General features: G+C 56.9%; 2 protein-coding genes across 2 annotated transcripts in view; one reads left to right on the plus strand and one right to left on the minus strand.

The window, feature by feature from the left end:
- The window catches only part of LOC139601216 (adenosine receptor A1), a 23,525-nt gene extending 14,149 nt beyond the window's left edge, over nt 1-9,376 (minus strand). The window contains exon 1 of the mRNA XM_071450044.1: nt 9,036-9,376. Within this exon, the coding sequence (XP_071306145.1) occupies nt 9,036-9,376 (341 nt within the window). The remainder of the gene's footprint in view (nt 1-9,035) is intronic.
- On the plus strand, nt 9,308-27,322 carry MYOG (myogenin). Its single transcript, XM_071450045.1, has 4 exons — nt 9,308-9,439; nt 22,573-23,129; nt 25,956-26,033; nt 27,122-27,322. Exons 2-4 carry the CDS (start codon nt 22,586-22,588, stop codon nt 27,241-27,243), a joined length of 744 nt encoding a protein of 247 aa, XP_071306146.1. The 5' UTR covers nt 9,308-9,439; nt 22,573-22,585; the 3' UTR covers nt 27,244-27,322.
- The last annotated feature ends 431 nt before the right edge of the window (nt 27,323-27,753 follow it).

The raw sequence follows: 27,753 nt of genomic DNA on the forward strand, positions 1-27,753 counted from the left end.
GCAGTGGGACTGCCTGTGTGCTCAGCTCATTGCTATGCTGCAAGCCAGCCTGCTGCCTCTGTGGGCTTTTTGTGGCTGCCTGAGAGAGCATCAATTGTTCTTTCTTGCCACTGGGCATCCCATGCAGGAGCCAGCCCCAGCAGCTGGGTGGCTGCACTTCCAGAGCAGCAACTCCCTGCTAGAGCCCAGGCAGCCTCTGGGACAGCATCTTTCCTATTCCATGGCCTTGACAGTTCAGGTCACCTTGGGTGAGAGGTGTCCCAAAAGGACCAGCCCCTTGGGACACTCCTCCAGCAGGGGCTCTGCTGCTGTGTCCATCCCTGCTGCTTTGGGAGGATTCCTGTGAAAAATCATCCATTTGTCTCCAGGACAATCTAATGCTGTTTCTGTCAGCTCAGCTGTGCTGGCTGTCATTTCCCCATGCTGAGACACTACTGTTGTCCCCAAGGGGATGAGCCTCTCAAGCTGTCCCCATCCCTCCCAGAAATCTCTTGCTCCTGTGGTCCCCTCCATGCTCCATGTCCTGCTGTCTGCAGAGACCACAACCCTCCCCAAGCTGTGTCTGGGTTCTCCTCACACCCCTGTGGGCAAGATCCTTCAGGGCTTTTCCCTGTCCTTCCAGACAGAGATTTTCTTCCAGCCCATCAGTTCCTGTCCAGTCTGAAATGACTCTGGTGTGTGTCACAATGAAACTCACCTCTCAGGTTCTTTCACTGTGGTACCTCCCACATATTTTCCTCTTTTTTTCCATCCTTCTTTGTGTTGCTATGACCTTTCTCTCCCCCCTGCCTCCACCCCAGGACACAGACCTGCCAGTGCAGCACTGTGACCCTTGGATGAGCCATTCCCTGCTGTCAGGCTGATTTCAAGCACAGTCATTGGGATGCAGGAGCTCCATTGTGCCCATCCCTGATCCTCTGTCCGGCCCTGCCTGTTCTGCCTTGGACACCCATGGGCCTGCATGTCCCAGGCCACCCAGAAAGGTCCCCTCAGAGCAGATCCCCACGGCCAGCGGTGGCTGGTGTTGGGTACAAGCTGCTCTGAGGTGTGCCAGACAGGAGATTTCATTGGGTCTGGCCTCACAAGGCTCCCTCCAGATCCGAGTTTGGAAGTGGAGGCTGGTGGGCTTTGTCCCAGATGTCTTGTGGCCAAAATCCCCTTCCTGGTCAACAGAGCCAATCTGGCCCTTTTACAACACAGTTAAGCTTATTCTGACACCACAAATGGACTAAAAAACCCTGGTGTGATTGACCTGGGGGTGTAGAAGGAGCTGAGGGTGCTTTGGCTGTTGGTGGCCACATGGGAGGTGTCCAACAAGAGCAAGACAGAGGCCACATGCCTGTGCCAAGGGCTGGGCAAGGGCACAGAGACCAGCCCAGAGCTCAGAGCTGCTCAGTGGGGAAGGCTCCAGGTCAAGAGGAGCAGCTGAGCCCCTCTGCACTCCCAGCCTGCATCCCAGAGTGATGTCTGAGCTTCTCTGCAACCCCTGTGAGTCATTTATTCCTGCCCTGTCACCTGCTCTGGCGAAGGTGAAACCAGAGGTGGGACTGGCCTGGTGAATGTCAGGTGATAATGGCCCCTCCTCTGGATGGAGTCACATTCCTGCATCCCGGGGGTGGGGGAAGACCCGGGACCCCATCAAAGGGCTCCTGACTCCCTGAGCCAGCTCAGCCCAGAGCCCAGTGAGCTGGGCCTGACTCAGCCCCACACCCAGCCTGCAGGCCCAGGGCAGCTGAATCAGCAGCTTTGGCTTTGGCAGAGCCTCCTTGCCGGGGTGTGTGCCTTGTCTCTGTGCCAGCAGCTGCACAGGCCCTCAGACACGCAGCCCCGAGGGACATCACTGTCACCTCCACCAGCCCAGTGCCCTGGGACACAGCCCAGCCACTCCAGGAAAGGGAAATGTCAGATGTCACCCATCTCCTGGAAGTGTGACAGCATGTCTGGGTGTTCCCAGGCAGTTCTGGGGCCCTGCCACTCATCCACAGGCCTGTGCCCCGGACACAGGAGCGTCTCAGCTCCAGTGAGGGCCCTGCTGCCTGTCCCACCTTGCCTGGGTGGTCCTGGCTGTGGATGCTCCTCACTTTCTGCTCGTGGACCCTCCCTGCTGCCACAGGATGAGGGAACACAGTCTGGCTGTGTCCCACCAGCTTGGTAGAGTAGATCCTCTTGGATTGATGGTACCACACCTGAACCATGGCCATGGAGGTACCAGAGCCTTGCTGGGTTCCATCCACACATCCCCACCTGGTCTGGTGTCTGCTCCCTGTAGGACGAGTTCATGGGGAGCCACAGAATCCCAGAAACCCAGAGTGGTTTGGGTGGGAAGAGACCTTAAAGCTCATCCAGCCCCATGCCTGCCATGGCAGGGGTACCTTTCACTAGCCCAGGTTGCTCCAAGCCCTGTCCAACCCGGCCTTGGACACTTCCAGGGATGGGGCAGACACAGCTGCTCTGGGCACCCTGTGTCAGGGCCTCACCACCCTGACAGGGAAGAATTCCTTCCCAGTATTGAACCGAAATTTCTGGTTTTTCAGTTTGAACCCATTGCTCCTTGTCCTGTCCTATGGTTGAGCCAACCTGGCCCATTGAAGACACATTCAATCTGTTTTAATACCACATAAGGCTACAAACCCATGCTGTGGTACTCCCTGGGATGTGAAAGAGAAACAATTTAATTTCATGGGGTTACTCCTGCAGGGACCAGCAGGGCTGGGACTGGATCCTGGCTCAAGAGCCCTGGGCACAGTCATGGCAGCACTCCAGTGCAGGAACAGAGAGGCCATGTTGTCCCAGAAATCTCAGCTTCCACACCTTCCCTGTTCCAGCCTCCATCCCTCACCTGGGAGATCACCCTGAGCCAGCCATGGTGCAGCTCAGTGCCTCAGTTTCCCCATCTGCAGATGTGCCCTTGCCGGGAACACGCCCTCAGATTTACTGGTGAGACATTGCTAAGGGTCAATTCCTTACCCTGAAAATCAACAGAAATAGGTAAAAAGCCCAATAAAAACATTCCCAGAGCAGGGGTTTGGGGTGCAGCACCAGGAAGGAGTAGGTTTTCACTCATGGCCCTGCAGCACAGCCCTGGCAGATGTGAGGTCTGTGAAGGGACAGATGTGACACTGCTATTGGGGTCAGAGCGATTACCCAGCACAGGGACCACACCTCGCCCTCCTGGGAGACACAAGGACCAGGAGGGGACAGGGTCAGGGAGCCCACACAGCATCTCTTGAGGCCATTCACTTCCTTTGCCCTTTTGATTCAGAGAATTTGTGAATAACTCCGAATATCAGGCTCTGAGCATCCCCTCACAGGATTCAGGGCTCTCCTCCCCTTCCCTCTACTCTACTGGCCATGGAGCATCCCACACTCAGCCCCTCACTGCATCCCCAGCTGACACCCCCAAGCCCCAGGATTTTTCCTGCCATTCCAGGAGCTGGGAATGCTGTAGACAGCCCCACTTGTCTCCCTGCAGACTCACGACAGTGTCTGGAGCTTTTGGGAGTGACCTGATTTTGCGTCTGCCAGCCAAGATCTCGTGGCGCTGCTGCAGCAGCTGTGTGAGCTCCCAGTGAGCCTAATCCAGGCATCCCCTCACTGAGGGAAGAGCCCTCATGGCTTTGATCCCTGACTTAGCCTGTTCATGGCTGAAAATTATTCTGTGGATCAGAGAGAAGGGCTGAAAACCAGCTCACCTGGGTATTTACAGGTCTTTACCAGGATCTCAATCCAACATAACCTGCTGGTAAATCCCTGCCCATCTCAAGGGCTCTGGGATTTTGGTGATACTGGAATTGATCTCCTGGTGCTGCCCTGGCACAGCTCGTCCCTGCAGCCAGATCTGGCTGGAGCAGAGCTCGGTGGGAAATGCTGGCTCTGATGTAGCACCCACATGCTGAGCCGGTGCAGTGTGCTGGAAACTGTGGCTTGGAAACAGCCTCCAGTCTGCAGAAACCTCCCTGGACTGTAATTCCTGCATTTTAATCTCCATCCTTGGTTCAGAGCTGCCTGTTCCATGGAATGAAGGTCTCTACAGATCACTCTCACTTGCTAAAAATATACCTGGAGAAGGGCAGCAAGGAAAGAAACAAAAGAGGCTGCAAAGACCTACAGTCCCCAAAATTCCTCCAGGTTAGGGAAAATGGAAGTATTCTCCTTGGAAATGAAATGTGCTTTCTCGGGGGCTGGGCCTGTATGGATGGATGGCATCTTTTCATTGACTAGTGGAGGGTGAAAGAAAATAGATGAGCTCCAGGGTGAGAGCTCTGAGTCACCTGGATGCTTTTGAAATTCCTCTGAATGTAAAACGGGCCTTGGAAGGGCTGTGGTTTGGCTTGTTCACTGGCCTGGCTGGACAGGAAGGTTTCCTGGCACTAAGTGTTGAGAGTGCTGGAAAGATGTCCCGTGGGCCCTTTGATGTTTTGGGAGCTGGGAATTTGCATCCCAATGTTCTCCTCCTCACCCATCCCATGGCAGCAGGTGCCCATCACTCCCCTCCATGAACCCTTGGTGATGGAATGGTTTGGTTGGAAGAGACCTTAAAGCCCATCTTGTTCCACTCATGGGCAGGGACACCTTTGACTATCCTAGGTTCCTCCAAGCCCCATCCAACTTGACCTTGGACACTTCCAGGGGTGGTGCAGCCACCCCACAGCTTCTCTGGGCACCCTGCATTGGGGAAAAGCCCCTCAGATGTGTCCTGCTCTAGCACGCAGCTGGCTGAGGGCAAAAAGACTTCCCAGGCTTACCATGACCTAGTCCTAGCTGGCCCCATGCCTGTGGCCCTTGGCAGGACTGGAGAGAAGGGGAAAGAGCGCTACAATCCCAGGAAGAGCCTGAGCTCGGGCAAGAGGCTGGAAACAGGGAGTCCAAGGGGAAGCTTCCCCCTCCATGTCCATCCAGGAGCTCACAGGTCCCCTGCACATCTCCCTCACTTCCTGCCTTGCAGGCACTGCACTCCAGGGCTGAGGGATGTTCCTGCCATCTGAGCTGTTTTATCTCATTCCAGACAGGCACTCTTGAACCACCAGACAATGCCAGTTCTGTCCACAGAGCCACCTCCTGACACTGATTTTACCCTGAGCTCTTCCCCTGCTGTGCTCCAGCCTCCTGGCCCCCATTTCCTAGGGAGTTCCAACCATTCTGACCTAACTTCCATGGCTCTGCAGCCTCACAGGGGCGCATTCCAAACCTTCAGCAGCACCAAAGGCAGCTCTCCCTGGTGGGATGTTCCTTGGGATGCTGCAGGCTGGGAAGGGCAGGGCTAGGAGGAGACCCCAATGCTGAGGCCCAGGCACAGAGGGAGGAGGTCCTGGCTGTGGACAGAGAGACTCCAACACGAGGGCTCCTGCAAATATCAGATTCCTGCAGGTTTTTCCTTCCTGAGACATTTCAAAGTGTTTGGGGTGAGGGCACAAGGTGAGGACCCTCAGGGACATTTCAAGATAGGCTTGGGTTGCATCCACACGTTCAGAATCCCCAGCCAAGGGGTGGTTTGGCACATCCCAAGGACAGCAGCTCCTTTTGCTATGGCCCTGTCCAAAAGGCCCAAAACACAGAGCAGAGACAGGGCCCCCAGGGCAGCAGAGGCTGGCGCTGAAGGAGCTGCATCCCCCCAAAACATTCCTGCAGCCCCGTCTCCTCCAGCATCCTGCCTGCCCCGGGATGCCGAGGGGCCGGTTCCTGCCAGACACCCCCAGCTGGTGCTTCCCCTCCCTTTGAACTCCTTTCATTCTCCCCAAGCACGGCTGTGAGAGGGAAGTTTGGGCTGGGCTCAGGGACCCCGCTGTGCCCGGACGGGGGGATCACAGGCTGGGGGTCCTGCCTGGCTGCCGGGCAGGGAGGAAGGATGTGAGAGGGGAGGGGGAGTTTTCCACCAGCAAATCTATTTTAGGTGGTTTCCAGCTGTTCCTGTGGGGGCTGGGAAGTGGGGGACCCTCTGCTCTAGCCTGCTGAGCCCAACTGATGCTCCTGCATCCTTCCAAAGTCAAGGCAAGGCCCCTGAGGGGGGAGGAAGCATCCCTCAGGGCCCTGCAGCCAGGAGGGATCATCCCCAGGGGCAAATGGAGAGGGTTTGGTGGGATATCCCAGTCCCTTGACCACGCTGGGTGAAGAAGGAAGAACAGGACGTGCCAACTCAAATCCAAGCAAGACCCATCTCCATCTGATAAAATCTGCTTTGCAGGGGTGGCCCACATCCCTCTGTGCTTCTGTGTCCATGGGAAGTGGCCACTGGAGCAATGCAGCTTTGGATGCTGCTTTGACATCTCCCACTGCCATGTAGAGACACCCCAAATGTCTCAAGGCACCATTTCTTCAGGAGATATCCACCCCTGGGAACACCAAGTTCCCAAACTTGCAGTCCAAGGACTGGGGTGTCCATGGGGAGCCTGGAGCTGGAACCAGCTGCCATGCACCATGTTCCCCACTCCCTGCCATTCTTCCCTGTGAGGAAGGCACAGGTTGCCCAGAGCAGCTGTGGCTGCCCCATCCCTGAAAGAGCCCAAGGCCAGGCTGGAAGGGGATTGGAGCACCCTGGGGTAGTAGAAGGTGTCCCAGCCCCTGACAGGGTAAGGTCCTTTCACAAACAAACCTCCCAGGGATTCTGTGGCTCTGTGAAATGCATTCCCTCTCCCTGAGCCTCGGCAGCACCAGGGCTGCCTGTGGATGAGGGGCAGGGCTGGAATGTTTGGGATGCCCCCGAGACCCCCTCAGCCTCGTGCAGGTCACACTGGTGAGGATCCAGCCTGTGCCAGGCTTGTCTGAGGAGTCCTGTTGGCACAGGAATGGGCTGCAGCGAGCACACTGTCCATGCCTGGGCTGGAGGGGCTGCCGTAGGGATAAGCCTGAGGCAGATACTCCCCACCCCTGCCTGCAAATCTCTGCTCAGGTCTGGCTGCCATCATTGCCTGCAGCCCTCCAGGGATGCTTGGAGCTCTCCCAGCACAGTGGCCATACGTGTTTCCCCAGGGCCCTGAGTCCTGCCAGGTGCTCTGGGCTCTCACTTTGCCATTGCTGGGTTCAGTGTCACAGTCAGGAATCACACCACAAGAGCCATGAGCACTGCAAAAATGCCATCCCTGTCATCCTTAGCATCCTCCAACAGACTGGGAGAAACTTGAGGTATTTCAGACTCAGAAAATATTCCTTAGTGATGTTTCCTGTCCTGTGTGCTATATACAGGGCACTACATCTCCTAAAATCTCCACATGTGCCAACTGCCAGGAATTCATGAAGCTGTAGGATCTTTTTAAGGTTGGGAAAGATCTCTGAGACACTTGAGTGCATCTATTAAGTTGATGAGGTTACAAAGCTTTTCAATATTAAAATAGGCTCTGAAAAGACAAAGGAAAATCTCTTGCTGCTGAGTGCTTGGGCACACAATGGGATCACAAAATTCAGGGTGGAAATTTCATAAGAAAAACCCACCCAAACTGTGTACAGCATAATATTAATATTATATTGCTCCCAGGAAAGCTCTTGGGATCAGGGCAGGAATCTCCCCTGAAAGGCCCATCTGATGCTCAGAGGCAGACAAGGAGTTAAAAATGGACTGGTTTGTTAGGAAAATGCCTGACAGGCTGTGCTGCTCCTGTGGAGCCGCAGAACTCCCACAGCAGAGCCTTCCCCACAGGCAGGGGATGTGCGAAGCCCAAAAAAGCTCCAGGAGCAGTGACAGGGTGGGAATCACTCTGGCGCCACCGGCGGGCTGGGAGACAGTGACTGGGAAAATCACACCTAGGGAGGAAGTCAGGAACAGTCTGTGAAAATCATGTGTGGCAGGGAGGGGGTGGGCTGGGATTGTGGATTTATCCTGGGCCCCCTCCTCTGTCTTACACTCCTCCTCTCCACCTCTGCTGGTGGTGGCTGCAGCAAAAGCCCAAAGGAGCACATCTCTGGCCTGACCCCATGGATCTGGGAGCGCTGAGCACTCCAGAGCAGTCAGGTGATCCCCAACACCTGGGGTGCCTCCTGTCCCTGTCTCCCTGCCCCAGGAAGGGTCCTACACCTGCTGGGGTCTGGGCAGCACCAACACAAGGGGTGCCTTTCTGGGGTGTTTGTGCTGATGGAGGGTCTGGGACCCCTCCAGCCAACTGCCTCAGCTGCTGAGGGGTAATGGGGGGACATGAGTGTTCAGCTGGCCTGGGCTGTTTTCCAGCAATGCTCCCACATCTGGAGCCTTGCAGGGCAGATGAGGCTGGCAAAGGCATCCCCACAGAGTGAGGGGGACTCACAGTGAGGGGCTAAGCCTGTCTCTGCTTGGGGACACCGAGCTCGGGTGTCCTGTCCCCTTCTAGCCCCACTCACAGCCACCGTGGCACCCCAGAAATGCTTCCCCAAACCAGCATGGCCCCACCATGGGAAGGGAGTGGGGCATAAAGGGTTAACTATCTCCTCCTGGAGCGTCAGAGTTCGAACAAAGTGCTCAAATAAAGTGTCTCCCTCCTTTACACCACGAGGCACTTGCTCTGGGCTTGGAATGGGAACAGATACAGAAGGGGCAAAAGGGGGAAAGGAGTAATTTGTGGGGCACTCCGTAGCTGGGATCTCTCCTGGGTGAGGCTGCCCCATGAAATGTGCCAGGCTGTCACCTCTGGTTCTTCAAACTGTCAAAGCTGTGTCCCACAGCAAGCCACCCCCGTGCTCCCCATGGCAAGGGAAGAGCTGGGGTGAAAGGCAAAGCTGTCACCTGCTTTCCTCCCGGAGCACCTGGCTGGGGCTGTCCCATGTGTGGGGTCACACTTTGTCCTGGCCATGGGCATCCCATGGCTGTCCCTCACTGCCAGCTAGCTGCCACAGTGTGATCTCTGCCTGCACACCCAGCACCCCCTGAGCCCCCAAAAGAAGCTGCTGGAGGCTCCAGGACACCCCCCACACACACACACCCCCCTGCCCAGCCTGCCCCGGTTTATGCTGCAGCCAGATGTGTCTGGGATGGCAGCGTAGAGTCCTTTCTCCCAGTGTTTCTACAAGAATTTGGGGTTTCCACAGTCCCTTTTAACCTCCACAGCAGAGGTGGTTCCGACGCCTTTTCCTACCTGACAGGGATCTTCACCCGCAGGTACCGATCCACGGCGATGGCCAGAAGCGCCAGGATGGAGCTCTCCGTGAGGATGAGGACGGGACAGGCCACCATGAGGCAGGTGTAAAACTCCGTCTGGGGTCCGATGTTGATGATGATGGCCAGGGGGATGACCAGAGCCCCCACGGCCACGTCTGCCACTGCCAGCGAGACGATGAAGCAGAAGGTGGCATCCCGCAGCGCCTGGTTCATCTTCACAGCCCAGATGACCAGGATATTGCCCGGCACGGACACCAAAGCGATGAGCACTTCGATGGAGATGTAGGCAGCCTGGAAGGCTGAGATGGGGTGTGCCATGATGCTCCGGTCCGCCCCGCTCCCGTGGGGGTCCTCGGTCACCTGCAAACGCACAGGGAGACGGTGAGAGAGTGGCATCGCTGCCAGAGCTGCGAGCGGGATGGAGCCTGTGCGAGGGGGTGGGAAAAACTCCTCTCCTGTCTGTGCCGTCCCCCGGGACTCCGGGCCCCCCCACCCCCGCCCCGAGCTCATCCTGCACCCACCCCGCGCCCACCTCCATCCCGCACCCATCTCCGTCCCGCACCCATCTCGATCCCTCACCCTTCTCCGTCCCGCACCCACCTCCATCCCGCACCCATCTCGATCCCTCACCCTTCTCCATCCCGCACTCTTCTCCGTCCCGCACATCCCGCACCCATCTCCATCCGGCAGCGCGACCGCTCCCGGCCGTGAAGAGGGAGCGGGAGCCGCCGGTCAGTCCCGGGAGAGCGGCAGAGCCCCGCGCCCCTTGGGCCGCCCCGGGGGCCGCTGTCGGAGCCTTTCGGGGCTCCCTCTGTCTCTGATCCCTGGATCCCCTCCCTGCTCTGCGCTGCTTCCTGCAGCCACCCGAGTCCCGGGTCCCGGCAGCCGACCCCTCTCACCTTGTCCTGCAAATCCAGGGCTTGTTTTGGGGTGCTCTCACCCACAGAGAGCCAGCGCTGTCCCCCCGCAGGGCAAGGCGGGGCTCATGCCGGGGGCGGCCGGGGGGACCCTGCGGCCGCCGGGGACCGGGGCTGGCCGCGGCCGCCGGGGCTGCGCTCGGTCCCCGGTGCCCGACACCGCTCGGCTCCCGCAGGCGCTGCCCCCTCCCCGCCGGAGCCGAAGCATCACATGGTGCCGCCTTCCAGCCTTTAAAGAGCGACTGACCCGATTCGGGGCTCGCCGCGGCACCGGGAAGGACCGGGGGGGGTGCGCGGGGGCCGGGCGGAGGCGGCGGGACCGGGCGGAGCGGGGAGAGGCGGCAGCGGGGGGAGCAGCCGAGCCAGTCCCAGCCCCAACGCTGCCGCCACCAGTCGGGCTCCGGATTTAACGCTAAAACCGGTTTTTGAGGTCGGGTGTGAGCAGAGGATCGGGACGGCGAGGGGAGGCAGAGCCTGAGCTGGGGTGGGCGAGGACCCGGCCCGGCCCGGGCACGGGCAGCGCTGTTCGGGACTGTGCCCCGGGACGGCGTCGGGACCCCAAGTCAGACCCGAACGGCCTCAAGGAGCTCTGGTGCTCACCTGGGCTGTGGCTGGCACTGCCTCACCCAAAATCACTGCTGGGATGGGCGGGGGTGAAACCCCGAGAGCGCTCTTCATCCTCCGAACTGCACCGCCGGGCTGCGGAGGGGCTGCGTCCCCGGGGCAGGGGAAGGCTCTATCCACACAGGCGTCTGGAGAAATGGGGGCCCCGAACTGCTGCTGGAATATGGTCACCCCCCAATTCCCCTCTCCGGGCCAGGCAGAACAGACAAAACGGGTCTGGGGGCTCAATCTCACTGATGGATTGAACCCCCCAATCCCTCCAGGGACCTCCGGATGTGCACCAGGCACCTGCAAAGCTCATCTTACATAAATCACTTCCCAGGAGTGCGGCTGGTTTATCCAAATGCTGCAAGGAACAGGACCTCAGATGTGGGACAAGGGGACTCTCCCGACCCCCATCTGCACCTCTCCCAGTCCTTTCTCCCTCCTCTAGTGAGACTCGGGCTGGAGTTGTCCCCTGCTCTGCTCTGCCTCGTGACAGATGTCCCAACCCTTGGATCTGCCCCCTGTGGCTACCCCTCATCCCTCTTTTCATCAGAGCCTGCCCACCCCACAGCAGGATGGGATCAGCTGTGGGACCATCCCAATCCAGGGCTGATTTTCCATCAGCTGATGTCCCATGGGGTGCCTGCTCTCCTCCTTGGGCAAGTGGCCAGCAAAGAGCTGGGGGTCCCAGCCTCCCAGGGCTGTCTGGGGACTGTGGCATTGTGCCACCTCTGGGCACTGGGCTGTGCCAGCAGCAGGGCGAGGTGAGCTCAGATTGGTCTGAATGATCTGTTTGCTGTGCAGAGAGAAAAATAAACCGAGGCTCGTGGGCTCCTGTAAACACAGCACTATTTATGGAGCGTTGGCATCCTGCAGCATCTCCTCACACCTCCTCCACTGCAGGGGAAAGTGATGCCCCCTATGGCTGAGCATAAATCCAGAGGTAGGGGGTGGCATGGGGGTGCTCAGGATGGGCTACTGAGAGTGAAAAGGGCATTTCCAGAGAGCCCAAAACCCCTCGCCCACCACCTTCCCAGGAGGAGTGTCCTTGCAATCAACCTCTGGCTGGGAGCAGGGCAGGAAAGCCAGCAGGCTCCTCACGGGAGTGCAATGCGGAAGCAAACACAGGCAGGGCCCGGCCTAATTGTATGCAAATCGCCCAAACAGAGATTAAAACCACTCCTTTTCCTTTGTGGATTTGCAGTTTGTTCTCCCTCCCTGGATTCGTTCCCCTGAATGCTCAATTTTAGCAGCACCCCTAAAACCCCCCATGTTATGCCAAGAATGATCTGCTGGCTGTGAACCTGCCAGAGGGGGTCTGAGCTCTCTCACCAGCCCAGGGCATGGGCAAAGGCTGCAGGGATGGGATGACCAAATGGATACAGAGCCCATTCCTGACAGAGAGGGATCATCAGCTCATTCTCCTGACACCAAGCTGGGGATGTGTCTGAAGAGTGTCAGGGATTCCTTAAAAACACATGACAAAGAATTTTCTGGTGAGCGTCAAATACTGGGAAAGTTATTCAGGTCTTCCAGGCTCTTTCTGGGGGTTTTAAGGAGAAAAATGTCCTGAGAGCTGCAATGGGTTGTGGAGATCCCAGTGTTGGATGATGCTGCCATGGATAAATACTTTTGGCACACAGGGAGAGATGGGATGAAGTGGGACAAACAAGGGCCATGGTGTGGCTTCCTGCACCAGCTCCTGTGGCTGTGGCAGGAGGGGAGGGTTGGTGTCTGGCTTGATGCCAGTGGGATGCACCCGGGGCTGTGGCGTGTCGGGGCTGGTTGATGAGAGCGAACCCTGACTGAACCCCCAGGGTTTGGCAGCAGCCAAGAAATGATTTTCCAGGGAGACAAGTCAGGGCATGGGCAGCTCATTTCTGCCCATCTTTCTTCAGCTTTTCTCTGGGGTGTGAGATTCCCTCTCCTGCCTTAGTTTAGCTGAATGAAGAACAGCTCCATGGTGCCATTCTGGGTGATGAGGGCAGGAGAAGTTGAGGATCTCTCCACCTCTTCCATCATGGTGACCATCCCACAGCACTTCTGGTCATGGAAAGGGGCTTCTTCACTAGGAAAGCTGATTAGGAGTGTGGCTGGTGCCAGCAGCACAGGGATGTGTGCTTGGAGGGCTGATGGCTCTGAGAGACATTAATTAGGACGAGTGACCCCCCGAGTGCCATGGTCTGGTGGGTCCACATAGGATGGCACAAGGCAAAGAGAGAAGCAGCAAACAAAGGGAAACCCTGGAGCTTTTCCAAGGAGGCCTCTACTGTGTTGAGATGTTCTGGAGTGATGGTCACCCTATACTGTTGGGGCCACCACTCTGTGTGTGCCAGTGACACAGAGCCCTGGGGACCTCACTCAGGACACCGCTGGTCTCCATTTGTGCTCAGTTTCTCTCCCGTTTATGGGATACACAGCCCTGGGAACCCATCTGGGGAGCAAGGAGCCCCAGACTTCTGTAGGGTGGTGCACCCCTCTCTGGACTTGGCAGGAGATGCTCAGCAGCAATGACACAGCACAGAAAATATCCCAGAAGATAAATGGGCAAGTCTCAGAGAGTGAATGAAGGAAAGGCTGTTTTCCTGTGAACTGCCCATTCCCACAGAGCAGTCCTGTCACTCAGAGCAGGTTGGGAAGAGGGCTGGCAGTGCTACCAGTGCACCGAGGGACAAAATGAATCCTGGGAGGTGCCTGTGATCCATCAGCCCTGAGCTGGCATAAGGATGTGCCCCAGTTCCCTCTGGCCTGGGGAGATGCCCCATCCACAATGCTGCAGATTCCCACAGCAGCCAAATGGGTCAGGCCCCACTCGGATCCCTGCCAGATTCCAGCCAGATGCTGCCCACAGGCTGCTGGGTCACTGTGCCTTGGCACAACGGGATATTGCCAGGCTTTTTTGCTGCCCTGTCAGGGAGGAACTGCTGAGACATCACTGGGTGGAAGAGAAAACTGATCCCAGCCCAGGCAGCTCTGGCAGCACTGTCCCTGGCAGGGCAGTGGGGTAGGGCAGAGGTCTCTCCCAGGGTCCGCCCCCACAGCCCAATGCGGGCCCTTTGTCTCGGCACTGCTGCCTCTTCCTCACCACACTGGGGTTATTTTACTCCCCAGGGAGCCCCGGGGGTGTTACTGAGCCAGGCTGAGGGCCAGGAGCTATTCCTGCCACCGCTTCCCTGCCGTGTCTGCAGGGCAGGAGGGGGTTAAACCTTTCCAATGCTGCTAAGCAGTTCTGAGGACGGTTCAAATCCTTTGCCCCCTCTCCAGGGCCACCCCTGGACCAAACCCAGCACTGTTTGGCCTCTGGTTTCAGTTGCAGTAGCCTGTGGAAGGGCAGGACAGTGCCGTGGGCAGGGAGGGGGGGGCCGGTGCTGTGAGGGCTCTGGAACACCCAGCAGTGATGACAGATCCTTCTGGGGCAGAGACTGGCATGAAACAGTGACTGCTCAAGAAAGGGAAAAAAAAGGCTGTGAGGGACAAAAATGCGAAAGGAAAAATGTGAGTTGCTACAAGGGCTGAATGAGGGGAACCACTTCCCTTGATGGATTTCAGAGATGGTAAAATAATTTTCTGATTGATCTTTGGGGAAATATTGGGGAGGGGACGGAGAGCTGAGTAGGTGTTGTGGCTGGAAAAGCCCAGGGCCACCCCCAGACCTGGGCCTGTGATGGCCTGGGGACACCTGGGGACACCATAGGGGTGATGGAAAATGAGGATTTGGGGTGAAGGAAAAAACTGGGATGAAGCAGTGACAGCCACAGTGGGAATGCCCAAGGAGGACCAGGCTGGGCTGGATCGGTGGCTCTGAGTGAGGAGAAAGAGGTGGCAAAAAAGAAACCATGGTTGCTGCTCCCCAAGCCCATATCTCTCACTTCAGCATTTTGTCCCATATTTCTATTTTTAAATTCCCTGCTTTTAGCTTCCAGCTGTCACTTACAGCTCTCGGGTTTGGTAAGGGAGCTTTCCCCCCACTCAGGCTCTCACAGACTGTAACCATCTCACCACCCCCCAAGAGGAAAGCTCTTCCACCCAGCCCCTGCAGCCTCTGAGCCCTGCACCCTGCTGCTGCCCGAATTATTGCTTTCCAACCAATTTAAGGCAAATTCTTTTGTATCCAGAAATTAATTCAGGACAGCGATTCACTGAGTAGGTTCTCTGTGTTGTAGGGAAAGCTGTTCAAACCCTTCCCACATGCCTAAACCTGCAGATTCCTATGGAAGATGTGGAAAATTTCTTATCAGCACAGGGGATCCGCCTCCTGCCTCGTTCCACTTCTCTTCCATCTGTAATCGTTTTCCCCGCGGCCCTGGAGCGCACAAACACGGCTGGAGCAGCGGCCCTGCCGATCCCCGGGGAATGGCTCCTGCAGGACATGGGACATTCCGCAGTGCCCCCGCAGCAGCCGGGACCAGCGGGGAGACGTTCCCACAGCTGGGAGCCCCCTCGGGAACGCGGGCCCACGAGTCCCTGCCAGGAGCTCGGGGTGCCTCGGCTCCCTTGGGCGGGGGGGTTCTGCTGCCTCCCGCCGCTCCCGGCCAGGCTCGGGGGTCCGGGCAGGGCCGGGGGGTCACCCAGCCTCACCCAGCCTCACCCCGGACGTGTCGCACAGCGGTGCCCCGGCACGGCTCGGGGCTGCAGGGGAGGGAAGGAGGGGTGTCAGCTGGGCGGCGGCAGTTTGGGGGGCTGACATCCCCCAATTGACTCCGAGCTCTGGGGGAGCAGAGGGTGGGGCGGGGGGATGCAGGCACCGCGTATCCCTGGCTGGGAAAGGCTGCGAGAAGCACCAGGCTGAAAGGCAGAGACCCAGACAGGCCTTGTGAAGGCAGTAACCCCAAATTTCCTCTCCTCACCACAGAAGCAGCCCTTCCCACGAAAAGCCTTGTCTGGAGCAGTGTTTGCCATCCATGTCCATCTCCTCCATCCGGGCTGGGCAGTGGGGATGGAGCAGGGAAGGAGCCTCCCGATGCGTGCCCATGACACCCACACCAGCTCACCCTTCCCAAAACATTCCAGGGGGCCGGGAGCTGGGATGTTGCACCTCTGGGGATCCTCTGGCATTAAAAGGCACCCAGACACTGGAAACTGGGAAACTGGGAAAGAAGCCCAGGGACCCCTCCTGGGGACAAGGGACCTCCCCATCCCCAGGGCAACTGGGGCTCCCAGTTTCATATCCCTAAATAAATGCTTTTGAAAGGGCAGAGACCAACATGAACTCTGGTGGCTGAGGGGCTCCCCCTTACCCCAGCCATTGCACTTCCCAAAGGCAATTAAATCCATGGAGCCAAAGGGACCAGATGGGACACGGGCACTGGGAAAGAGCATCCCGTGAGGGACAAAGAAGAAAGAGAACAAATAGAAAAATAAATAAAATATTATAATATAATAATAATAATAATAATAATAATATGTCTTATTGTTAATTATTTATATTATTTATATTATTTTATATTTCTGCTGCAGAATAAATAGACAAGGGAACCCCTTAAATCACACTCCTGTCCCTCCCTATGGGATCAAATCCTGCTGCTCCCAAAACATCCCAAAGCAGACACATTTGGGAGACAAATGTGTCTGCTTCAGCTGACAAAAATTCCTTCTCCAGGACAATTTCATCTACAAATGAGCAGGAAAATGCAAAGGAAAGTGTTTCCGGGGAGTCCCTCCACTTTCCTGGAGCCTCCCCTTCCCGGATTAGGATGTTTTGGCCCAAAGGATGAATGAGGGAACTGGGACTGGAGCAGGAACTGCAGGAAGCCAAACCCTGGGAGCTATTTTCGGCCGTCAGGCAGGAAAAGCACCTGTTGGGGTCATTACGCCGCGGGAAAAAACAAACCTCGAGATTTTCTCCCATGGGGGGTCGGAAATAAATAGCTGGGATCAATCCTGCTGGAGAACTGGATCTGGATACAAGGGAAACACCCCACGGTTTCCAAATCCTGGTCCCCCATCTCAGCCGCCAGAGGCCCCACCCTGGATCCTGGGGGAGAAGGGCGGGTTCCCCCTAAAAAAGGGGAATCCAAAGGGGTCTGAGATGCTTTTGGGCTCTGGCTTGAGGTGTGCGTCCCTAAATCCGGACTCGGCTGTGGATAAGCGGGCTGTTGGTGCCCTCTCCCGTCCAGCTGCGGTGGCTGATGCCTCCTGCATCCCTGCTTCATCCCTCCTCCATCCCTCCTCCATCCCTCCTCCCTCCTGCTGCCGTTCCTCCTGCACGGAGCCGCAGACCTTGAGCCTCCCAGGTCTCATGGGGCCCTCGGGCGACCTGACAAGAATGGAGGGTTTATCCTCGGTCACAACCTCATGTTCCACGACTTTGCCTTTCAAGGCATTTTTCCTAGCAGGCAGCCAGGGGTTGCATTTCCTCAGTGGCTGAGATGGGCTGGGAGGAGCTTGATCCCCTGAAATGGGGCACGGGGAGCACCCCAAAAACACCTACCCCGTTTCTGTTCCCTACACCAAAACCCACCTGGCCTTCTCATCCCTCCCAATCCCTCCTCATCCTCCCGGCTCTCCTCTCCCCGCCAGTGCTCCGGCTCCATCGGCTCTTTGGGAGCGGGACATCCCCGGGCGGGGCTGGCCCAGGGACCCCCCCGGGGAGCAGCTCCGCCCGGCCCCGGGCCGGGATTCTCCTGCAGCCCCGGAGCGGTGCCCGAGCGGCGACAGCTGGGAATGCGAGAGGGGCTCGGGGTTTGCTGAGGCGCCCCGGACAGGGGGGAAATCGGGGAGGGGGGCACGGAAAGCTCTGCCCCTGCCAGGGGAATTTTCAGGGTGGGGCCCCTCCGGAAGGGCTGGGGGCCCCTCCCTGGGGACCGGCGCGTCTGGCATCACTGCTGGCATGTCAAGGGGGGGAGTCTGCTGACCCTTGTCCCCCGGGGAATCCCACGCTGAAGCCACAAAATCGTCACAACCCTCCCTCCCTGTCTCTCCGAGTTCCCATGGGGTGCCCTTCATGGCGAGGAGAGGAGGCTGAGTGTCACCCCTCCTTGTGCCAAAATTTGCTGTCACTTGGGGTGGGAGCAGAAAAATACAGGAGTCACTGGTGTAGGAAAGCTCGACATGAGCATCACGAGCTCTTTTCCTCTACTGACCAGACCTTGGTCCTGCAGCATCAGCCCCAGTCAGGCCATGGAGGGAAGGGGACATGCCCACCACGGGGCAAGCTGATGGTCACCCACCCGGGACACCTGGCTGGCAGTCACCCAGATCCCTCCCTGCCCTCCCTGCTGCTTCCAGGCATCTCATGCCAGGGCTGTCCCTGCCAAAGGACACTGCTGTCCCTGCCAAGGGACACTGCTGTCCCCAGGTCCCATCCCCGGGCCTCACGCCCTCCCCTGCCTGGACAGCTGTCCCCTCTTGGGGTCAAACAGCCGCCACGTGTCACTGCTGAATCCCTCACATTCATGGGTCTTCCTCTGAACCCCCACCTGTCCTGCAGCTTGCTCCTGCCACAGCGTCCCACTCCAGGGAAAACAACCCTTTGTTGACAACCCAAGTCCCCCCTGCTCCTCCCTTGGTGACACATGTGGGGACAGCCCAGCCAGTGCCACCCTGCAGGGGATGGAGCAGCCAGGGATGCCCCTGGCCTGGTGGCAGGGGGGTCCAAAAGGGAAACCCTGCTGTGGGGTTCACTAGTGGGGGTCCTGCTGGGGGAATCCCTCCTCCAGCTGTAATGTGGGGCTTGGGCCTGTGAAGGGGAAGGGTCATGTCCAGGCCATGGGGTTATGGAGCAAGGGAGGCCATGGAGGGGCAGAAACACAGGAGGTTTAGTGCTGCAGTGGGGCAGAGCATCCCCTGATCCGTGTGAGCAAGGAGGGAGGTCAGGGCACCCAGTGTGGTCCCTGGGCTAAGAACCAACTAAGAACTCATGGGTCAGGGTACCTGCTTTTGTCCCCACATGGGGATCCTGGTGGGTCAGGGCACACAGGGTGATTGTAGCAGGTCACCCACTGAAATTCATAGACAGGGCTTGGTATGCTGGGGCAACCAGTCTTGTCCCCAAACTGGGATCCAGTGGGCTGGGGGCTACTCAGCCACCAGCACCTCTCTGTAGGTTTGACCTGGGAGGGAGGTGAGGGATTGACAAAGACAGTTAATAAGAGAAATAAAACTGTTCTCCAGAGAGATTTTAGACCTCCATCATGATCCCTGATTTCCTTATAGGGAAAGTGGGGCACCTAGAGTGCAGGGGAGTGAGGGGGCACCAAGGGTGCTGAGCCCCACGGGGACCCAAGAGCTGCAGGAGCAGCTCTGTCCCACCAGGGAGCTGAAGTTGGGCCAGTTGGCACTTACGGGTGAGGGAGGGATTGTCTGCTGGTGCTGTCACCACTGCTGCCATCCCTGCCGGCACAGACAGCAGGACATCCTCCCCCATCGCTCCCCACGGGCTGGACCCCAAACTAACCCCAAATCCCCAGCAGCACCAGACGTGGATGTGCAGAGCCTCGGGCTGGGGCTGAACAGGGAGGCTCTGCCGAGCCGCATCCAGGCCGAGCAGCTGTCGCCGTCCCAAACACGTCGGAAATCCCGGGTGTCGGAGGAGAGCTCTGCTCCACATTCCTCGGCCCAGCGTGGGGACAGGGCCAAGCATCTCCCCGCCGCCTGCAGCTGCTCCCAAATATGTTACAACTTGTCAGGGCGGCAGGAAGGGATGTCGATGAGCCTGGAAAGGAGAGGGGATGTGGGACGGTGGGGTGCCCAGTGGGGTGCCCTGTGGAGGGGGGAGGGTGGGTCCAACTGGAAGTCACATTTTGGTGAGTCTCCTTCCTGTGCTGAAATCCCCAGAGGGATCCCTGGCTTTCCCCCTTTTTCCCCATCAGTGGGATGGTCCCAGCACCCTGGGTTGTACATGCTGCTTGGGGCATCCAAATCTCTTCACCAGCCCACAAACCCAGGTTTTTCTGCCCTTTCCAGTAGGAGCTGGCCGGCACCATCCCCACCATCGCTGGTTCAGCGTGGGCATGGCGCAGCTCCATGCCCCAGGCAGAGATGGGCAACCCGTGTGTGCAGCTCTGAGCAGGGAACAGGGACATGCACTGGTTAAGGCTCTGTGCACTGGGAGGGACACTCCCCAGGCTGCAACACGCTCACGTGTGTCCCCAAAACTCAGCAAATCCAGACCATCAGACGTGGTGGGAAAGCAAAATAGCGGAGGCAGCCCCTGGGTGTCTCTCCGTGACCCCAGCCACCAGCTTGGGAAGCTGCCCCGGAGGAGCAAGGACAAACGCTCCTCTCTGGATTTTCTCAATGGATGGGTATTTTTAGCTCTGGGCTCGTGGCTGCCCTCCCCGCCAGCTGTGTCGGGGTGAGCCGTCCCCGCGAGGCCCCCGCGGCCGGGGAAAGGTCACCCCGTGACGGATCGCAGCACGTTCTGCCCGGGGCTCACACAGCGTCACTTTGTGCTGCCTCCCAGCCGCCACCATCCATCACGGGATAACCTGACAGCCGGCAGCAGAGCCCTAATCCCCCCTCGGCTCCCAATTACCCGGGGCGCAGCCTCGGCCGCCGTGGGCACCCACGGGACCAGGAAAAGCCGGGCTCGCCCGAACCCAGCAGGTGCCATGATGGGAGCCCCCCTGTAGCCCAGACACGGGGTGCCTTGATGATGGCTATGTGTCCCATGGGATTCATTATCCATGATTTGATATTCACCAGGATGAGACTGCTGGACCTACAGACCCCGGACCCTGCTGTGCCCCTCCTCCGTGTTCAGGAGGGATCATCCACGGCATGGAGGGGCTGAAGGAGCTGCAGAGCTGCAGTTGGGTGGGCACAACATTATCCCTGCTCCCACATCACTGGGTGAGACCCCCAAATGGAGCTGCAGCAGTGCAGCTGCCAGAGGGATCCCTCTCCCCAGTGTCCACCCCACACTGGCACTGAGTGCCCTTTCCTCCCCATCTCCTTACGCTGCCTTCTGCCTCCCCTGCCCACTCAGCCATGGGCACCAGTGGCCTCGGTGGCCCTGTTGGGGCTGGCTTGTGCCACTTCTGCAGCCGGGGACACATGGCTGGTGCTGCCCGACCAGTGCTGTCCCTGTTTATGAACTGACAAATGCTTGACTGCTCTCCTGTGCAGATCAGCCACGTGGCCCTGGAGGCCATTATGTCACCACTGTGTCTCTCACCCTCCAGACATGCTCCTGCAATTCCGAAACACCCATTTATACCTGACACCTCTCACCAAGGGATGCGGCTGCAGCTCAAGAGGCTCACTGGGGTCATGTCCACCAAGTGCCACTGATAAAGGTCCCCATGAGTGACTCAAGATGATTGATGTGATGGTATGGGGCTGATATGAAGATCTCGGGCTCAGGTTATCCACTCCTAAAGCCTTCACTCCTGCCACGGGCACCTCTGCACACCTGAGGGATGAATCCTGCCTCTTCCCAACCCTTTTAGTGCTTTTTCTTTAGGCAAGGGCCAAGCTGATGCTCTGATTTCTTTCCTTCTTGAGTATTTTGGAGTTTGACTGACTGTGGGAAGCACAGGAGCTGTGCTGAGGGTGAACCTCAAGGCTGCAGGTCCTGCTTTCCTTAGTGCAGGCTTTCATAGATGTTAAAAGCATGGGGACAGCAAATCCACAGGGCTGGGACCCCAGGAGAGTAGGAGTTGGGGTGAGGAGGTGTTGGAAAGCTCCTGGCCACAAAGAAATCACAACAAGGGAAGAGCATCATGACAGGTTCCAACAAGGCCAGAAATCAATCCCAAGTGAGCAAGGGTGCTGATAGTAGGCACAGGGAATGTGCCACAGCACAGCCTCTCCAAGGAGGGGGAATCTGGGGAAGGAGAATCCCAGCAGGGTTGGCCCTGCACTTTGCTGACATTCTTTCCACTGACCAATCCCTCAGCTGGAATCTGGCCTGGAGCAGGAATAGGATGAGATGGGAGATGGTTTGTGATGTTCCAGATGAAAAAAAAAACAAAAAACCAAACCTCTGAATTAAAGACAAAGCTGGAGAGATATAGCCAAGCCATTGAGTCAGCAGAGAAGGGATGGGGATGAGTTAAAATCCCCCTCATGCTGCTGCTGCTGGGTGAGCCTCATTTTCCCCATCAGGAATACGGGAGCAATGTGCCCTCTCTGGGAGAGGCGGGCATCAGGATGGCATTTGGGGCTTTGGTTATCCACAGGTACAGAGGCCAGCACAGGAGAGCAGGTGGGATGAGGTAGTGCCAGCTGGGAGAGGGCTGAGCCCAGCCTGGCTCTGCTGGAACCCGGAGACACATGGGAGGAGGTGTCCTTTGGGTTTGGTGCATGGCACTAGCCACAAATGTGGATTTTGTGACACAAATGTTATAAGGAATTTGACTGGGCACCCACAGCAGAGGAAAGGTTGGGCTTTGGCTCTGTCCTGCCTGCTCCTGTCTGCTCCATTACTGTGGGACAGGCAGCAGGCACAGCAGCTGGACCAGGACTGGTGAGCACGGAGAGGGGTGTCCATAGAGACGGGACTGGGGCCCAGGATTCCAAGGCTTTCCCGAGGCTTCAGCAGAAGTGGGATCAGTGTAATATGGACCGGCAGGATGGGACCATGAGGAATATGGGGGAGAGCAGGATTGGGAGGTGGCAAGGGCTGCGAAGGGGACGATGCTGTGCTGGTGTTGAGTCCCACCGCAGGGAAGGCACAGATTGGGATACCGTGGGATCCAGGGGGGCAGCGTGAAGGGATGGGGGTGCCCTGGTCAGGCAGACCGGCCACGAGGCCACCACGACCCCCCCAGCCCGGCTGTAACTGAAGGCACCAGATGAGGCAGGAATGCCGGGGGGAGCTGGCAGCTCCGCCGTCCCCAGCGGCACCTCGGGGCTCACACAAAGCCCTTGTTCGGGTCCAGCCGAGCCGTGCCAGCCCCCCCAGCCCCGCCGGGCCGGGCACTGTAATCCCCGTGGGGAGAGCACATAGAATCAGACAGACAAGTTTTGATGTGAGGCAGCAGCTTAGGGTGGGCTCAGGTTTCCTTTGGGTTTTCTATATTTATCTCCGTGATTTAATGCCAGCGCCGGGGTTTAAATGGCACCAAGCAGTTGGCGCGGGGAGAGGGAGCAGCCGTCGCCGAGCCGCACACACGTCCCCGAGCCGCCCATGGAGCTCTTCGAGACCAACCCGTATTTCTTCCCGGAGCAGAGGTTTTACGATGGGGAAAACTTTCTGGGCTCCCGCTTGCAGGCCTTCGAGCCCGCGGCGTTCCCCGAGCGCGCCGAGGCCGCGCTGTGCGCCGAGGGCAGGGCGGCTCTGGAGGACAAGGAGGCGCTGGCCGAGCACTGTCCCGGGCAGTGCCTGCCCTGGGCCTGCAAGGTGTGCAAGAGGAAATCCGTGTCCATGGACCGGCGCCGCGCCGCCACGCTGCGGGAGAAGCGGCGGCTCAAGAAGGTGAACGAGGCATTCGAGGCTCTGAAGCGCAGCACGCTCCTGAACCCCAACCAGCGGCTGCCCAAGGTGGAGATCCTGCGCAGCGCCATCCAGTACATCGAGCGGCTGCAGAGCCTGCTCAGCTCCCTCAACCAGCAGGAGCGGGACCAGCGGGAGCTGCGCTACCGGGCCCAGCCCGCCGTGAGTGCCCGAGGGTGCCCGAGGGTGTCCCCGGGAGGGAGGGGAGGGGGTGCCCCGTGCGGTGATGAGTGTGGGGTCACGCTCTATGGGCGTGATGCCATTTCGGGGGATGCTCCATGGGAGAAGGGCCATGTGGGGACTGATGCTCAGTGGGGACAATGCCCAGTGAAGGTGACTTTCTATGGGGTGATGCTCTATGGGATGATGCTCTATAGGGGGGTGCCATTTAGGGGTGATGCTCTATGGGGGTGATGCCCGATGTGGGGTCATTTTGGAGTGCCATTCTGTGGCAGAGATGCTTTAAGGGGACACTGCCCTATGGAGGTTATGCCACTCTGTGGGGTTGATGCCATATGGGAATGAGGTTCTATGGGTATGATGTCATTTTGGGCTGTCCATTCTACCTGGGTGATGCATTATGGGATGCTTTAAGGGGTTGATGCCATTTCAGGGTTAAGGCCTATGGGAGTGATGCCACAGGGGAGTGATTCTGTATGGGGACATGGCTTTATGGGGTGATGCCCTGTGGGGGTAACCCCAAGCAGAAGCTCTGGGGCACTGGGTCCTGCTGGGGGGAACAGGACCCCAGCTCTGGGGTGGGGCAGACACTGCCATCTTGGGACACTGGTGGATGTGTGTCCTGCACGGGGGCACAGAGACAATGATGCAACCCTGCCGAGTGCTCACATCCCTGCGGGAAAGGGGCCACTGCCACTCTGACCCTGGGAATGGCTGCACTGGGGCCGTGGCACGTGGGCCTGGGCTGGGGAGGGGTGGGAATGGTGAACATGAAGGAAACAACATAGAACTAAACTAAATGAAAATATAACACAACATAACATAACAATTAATAATATTAAATACTAAATGCAAAAATAGAAATACCAATGTAAAATATACAAAAAATATAAAGCATAAAATATAAAATAAAATTAACACTCTCTGTTCACACCCAGGCAGAGGAAGGGATGAGAGGGATGGCACAGGGACAGCTCTGGTTTCTAGGACCGAAGGGGCCCATTTGGGCACTGCCTGAGGACACTCAGTAGTTGTGTCGTGTCACCATCCCCAGAGAGTCAGGACCTTTCACTCCACAAGAGTTTAGTCATTTAACCAAGTTTTTGAGAGGTATTTCCACTTGATTCCTGTGGAAAATCAGCCAGGATGGCTGGCTATGTGCTTCCCTTCTGCTCTGAGGTTTGGATTGGTGAATGCACAGAGAGCTGAAACTACAGCTACAGGTCTAGGGAGAGGTGGAATAGGTAGATGTAGGGCTATGTATTGGTATAGGCATTGATAATATGGGTTCTATAGATCCAGAGATCATATAGACAAATTAGAGATGAAATTGATATGGATATGATAGCTATAGAGAAAGATACAAATTATAGAGATAGATTATATATAGATAATATAGACAGTGATAAAGATTATATAGATTATCTATAGATATTTATATGTAAATGACATACAGGTATATCTATAGATACAGATTATGGAGATATAGATAATGTAGATATGGATGAATTGATACAGAAATAGGTAATGTAGATATGGATATAAATATGACACATAGATATATGGAGATATATATATATATATAGAGAGAGAGAGAGAGAGAGAGAGATAGAGATAGATATATCTATCCATATAGATATAGATGAAGATAGATACAGATACAGATTATATATATATATAGGTATAGATACAGATACGGGTACAGATACAGATACTGATACAGATACAGATACAGATACAGGAGGACTTTATCAGAGGCCCAGAAGAGGGAATCCCACATCTCCTTCCAGACTAAAGGATTTAAGGGCCAAACCACTAGGTATACAGGGAGTCCAATTTAATGCTGAATAATGGAATGAAAAAGTATTTAGGCTCCATCCTAAGTATTTGTGGGACTTCCCAGTATCCACTTTAATGCCAGAATACACTTGGATATCAGAATCTAATATCTACTTCCCAGAATCCACTTAGATTTGCGAATGTGCCCAAAATTGTGCTGAGCTGTCCCTTTGTCACTTCTGTTCTGAGCTGCTTCTTCTCCCAGGTGCAGCCAGGGGTTCACATACTAATGCAAAAGCCAGTATTTTGGGGGAAAAAGATCATACCTGGAAGAATTTCCTGCTTTAATGGGAAATAAGTCCAAGTGTTAATTAATTATCCTGTGTTGCCATGAGCTTGTAGAGCCAAAGTGCCATTCTAGTCTGCTACAAAGAGTTGGGTCTGTGGGGTTGCTCATATGAATCACTTTTGGGGTTTTACCTGAACTGACACCCATTCACAGGAAAGACACACCCAAAAAAAGTAAATTCTGAGCTGTGCTGAATAATGCTCTCATTTTTCATGCTGTCAGCTCTTTTCTCCAAAACCACTCAGCCCCAAATCCACAAATCAAATTGCCAAAAGCTTTTCCCAATCCCCCCCCTCCCAGGATGGCCTGAGGGCATCCAGTCCATGTATCATTTTTTACAAGCCAAATTAGGTGATTCTCAGTAAAAAGGTGTTTTGCCCAAGAACATTTGTTCATCTCCAGCCCTTTTTCATAATCAGTGGGGAAAGAGACACCTTTTTACGTGCAGGGAGCCCCATTTCTCTGTGGCCAGTGTCCCAAAACAAGGAGGTTTTTCCAGCTTTTATGGTTAAGGAAGCACCTGGCCCTGATGGGTCCTGGAGACCCTGTGTGCTGTTGGCTCCTCCAGGTGGGGAGGGACATGCCCCCACTGTGGGATGGGCCCCCGGGTGTTGTTGGGGATGCTGGTGGGGTTTGCTGTGCCAGAGGAGGTGACACACGGTTGCTCTGGGCTCCTGCAGGCAGCCAGCGACTGCGGGTCCGGCAGCTCCTCCTGCAGCCCCGAGTGGAGCAGCCAGCTGGAGTTCAGCACCAACCCTGCAGGTAACGCCCTCCTCGCCCCCCTGGCGCATCCCACGGCCTCGCTGGGCTCTGCAGGGAGTGGGAAGAAACCTTGCCCTTCTCTCCCCGTCCCCCTGCTGCAGAGTGATGAGCTCAGAAATCCTACAGAACCTACTTGGCTCAACTCTCAGCAATTCAGGGTTCTCCGAGCCCTGATTTCACCAAAACACCAACCCCTGGGAGCTGCAGCAGCCTGGGCCCCGGTGCCTTCATCCCCAGCAAGGTTTTCATCTGTTGCCATCCCTCAGCTTGGCATGCTTGGCTGGGCATCACTGGGCATGGCTGGGCATAGCTGAGCATGGCTGGCCAGCGCTGCCCCAGCCCCCCTTCCCTCCCTACACCCCCTTGGCAGCTGCTGATCTTTTTTTCCATGCTTGCCATTATCCCCGCCCCTGCCAAATCCACCTGTTATTTTCCTCAGAAGGCAGAAACTTAAATCTCATTTTCCAGTGGAGATTAAAACCTATAAAGGATCCAAAAGTCCCACTCCCTGTTGCTCTCTCATCCTTTCCCAGGGTGGGGGCTGGCAGCAGGTCCCTAGGTCCCTCTGGCCATGTGGAGGATCATGGGGTCATAAAATCATAGAAGAGAATCAATGAATTGTTATGGATGCAAAAGATAAGCAAGTCCAACCCCCAGCCGTGTTCACCACTAATCCACATCCCCTTGAGCAGAACCAGGAGCCATCTCCTGCACATAGTCCCCATTCCCAGCAGTGTCCTCATACCTTGCTCCCACAGATCCCATTCCCAGCAGTGTCCTCACCCCTCTGTCTCCCCAGATCCCCATTCCCAGCAGTGTCCTCACCCCTCTGTCTCCCCAGATCCCCATTCCCAGCAGTGTCCTCACTCCTCTGTCTCCCCAGATCCCATTCCCAGCAGTGTCCTCATACCTTGCTCCCACAGATCCCATTCCCAGCAGTGTCCTCACCCCTCTGTCTCCCCAGATCCCCATTCCCAGCAGTGTCCTCACCCCTCTGTCTCCCCAGATCCCATTCCCAGCAGTGTCCTCACCTCTCTGTCTCCCCAGATCCCATTCCCAGCAGTGTCCTCACCCCTCTGTCTCCCCAGATCACCTCCTGGCCGACGAGGCAGCCGAGGAGCGCAATCTGCACTCGCTGTCCTCCATCGTGGAGAGCATTGCTGTGGAGGACGTGGCTGTGACGTTCCCGGAGGAGCGGGGTCAGAACTGAGCTGGTGCAAACCCTGGCGGCTCCTTGAAATGGTAATGGGGTGGGAATGAGATGCCAGAAGGGTCCAGCTGGAAATCACATCCCCCCCTCCTGCTGTGGGCTGCAGGGCTGACACCACTCGGCTCCCTCCCCACTCCTCGGAGCGCTCCTGCCGGGCTGCAAGAAGAACAGGCAGGGGTGGGGTGGTCCTGGAGGGGCTTCCCAGGGCCAGGCCCTGCTCCACTGCCCAGCCAGGGACAGGCAGGTTTAGGGCCAATGTGTGCTGGGTTCGCTTTGCTGAGTTTTCCAGATGCTCCTTGACCAAGGTCTCTGTCCAGCCACTGTCTGGTGGTGCTGACCCAGAGCCCACCTGTCTTTTCTACTGAACGCTGTGTGCAGCTGCCATTTAGGGTTTTTTTAATTATTATTTTTGCTAACTTATTTGGATTCTTTTTTAAATAAAGGCATTCTTGTTTGGACAGCTCGGGGTTTCCTTTACTGTTGTCCCACCCTGTGTAGGTCTCCTCAGTT

This window comes from Agelaius tricolor, unplaced genomic scaffold (assembly GCF_023055355.1).
Source record: "Agelaius tricolor isolate 1412-34295 unplaced genomic scaffold, bAgeTri1.0.p SCAF_30, whole genome shotgun sequence".
Classification (NCBI taxonomy): Eukaryota; Metazoa; Chordata; class Aves; order Passeriformes; family Icteridae; genus Agelaius; species Agelaius tricolor.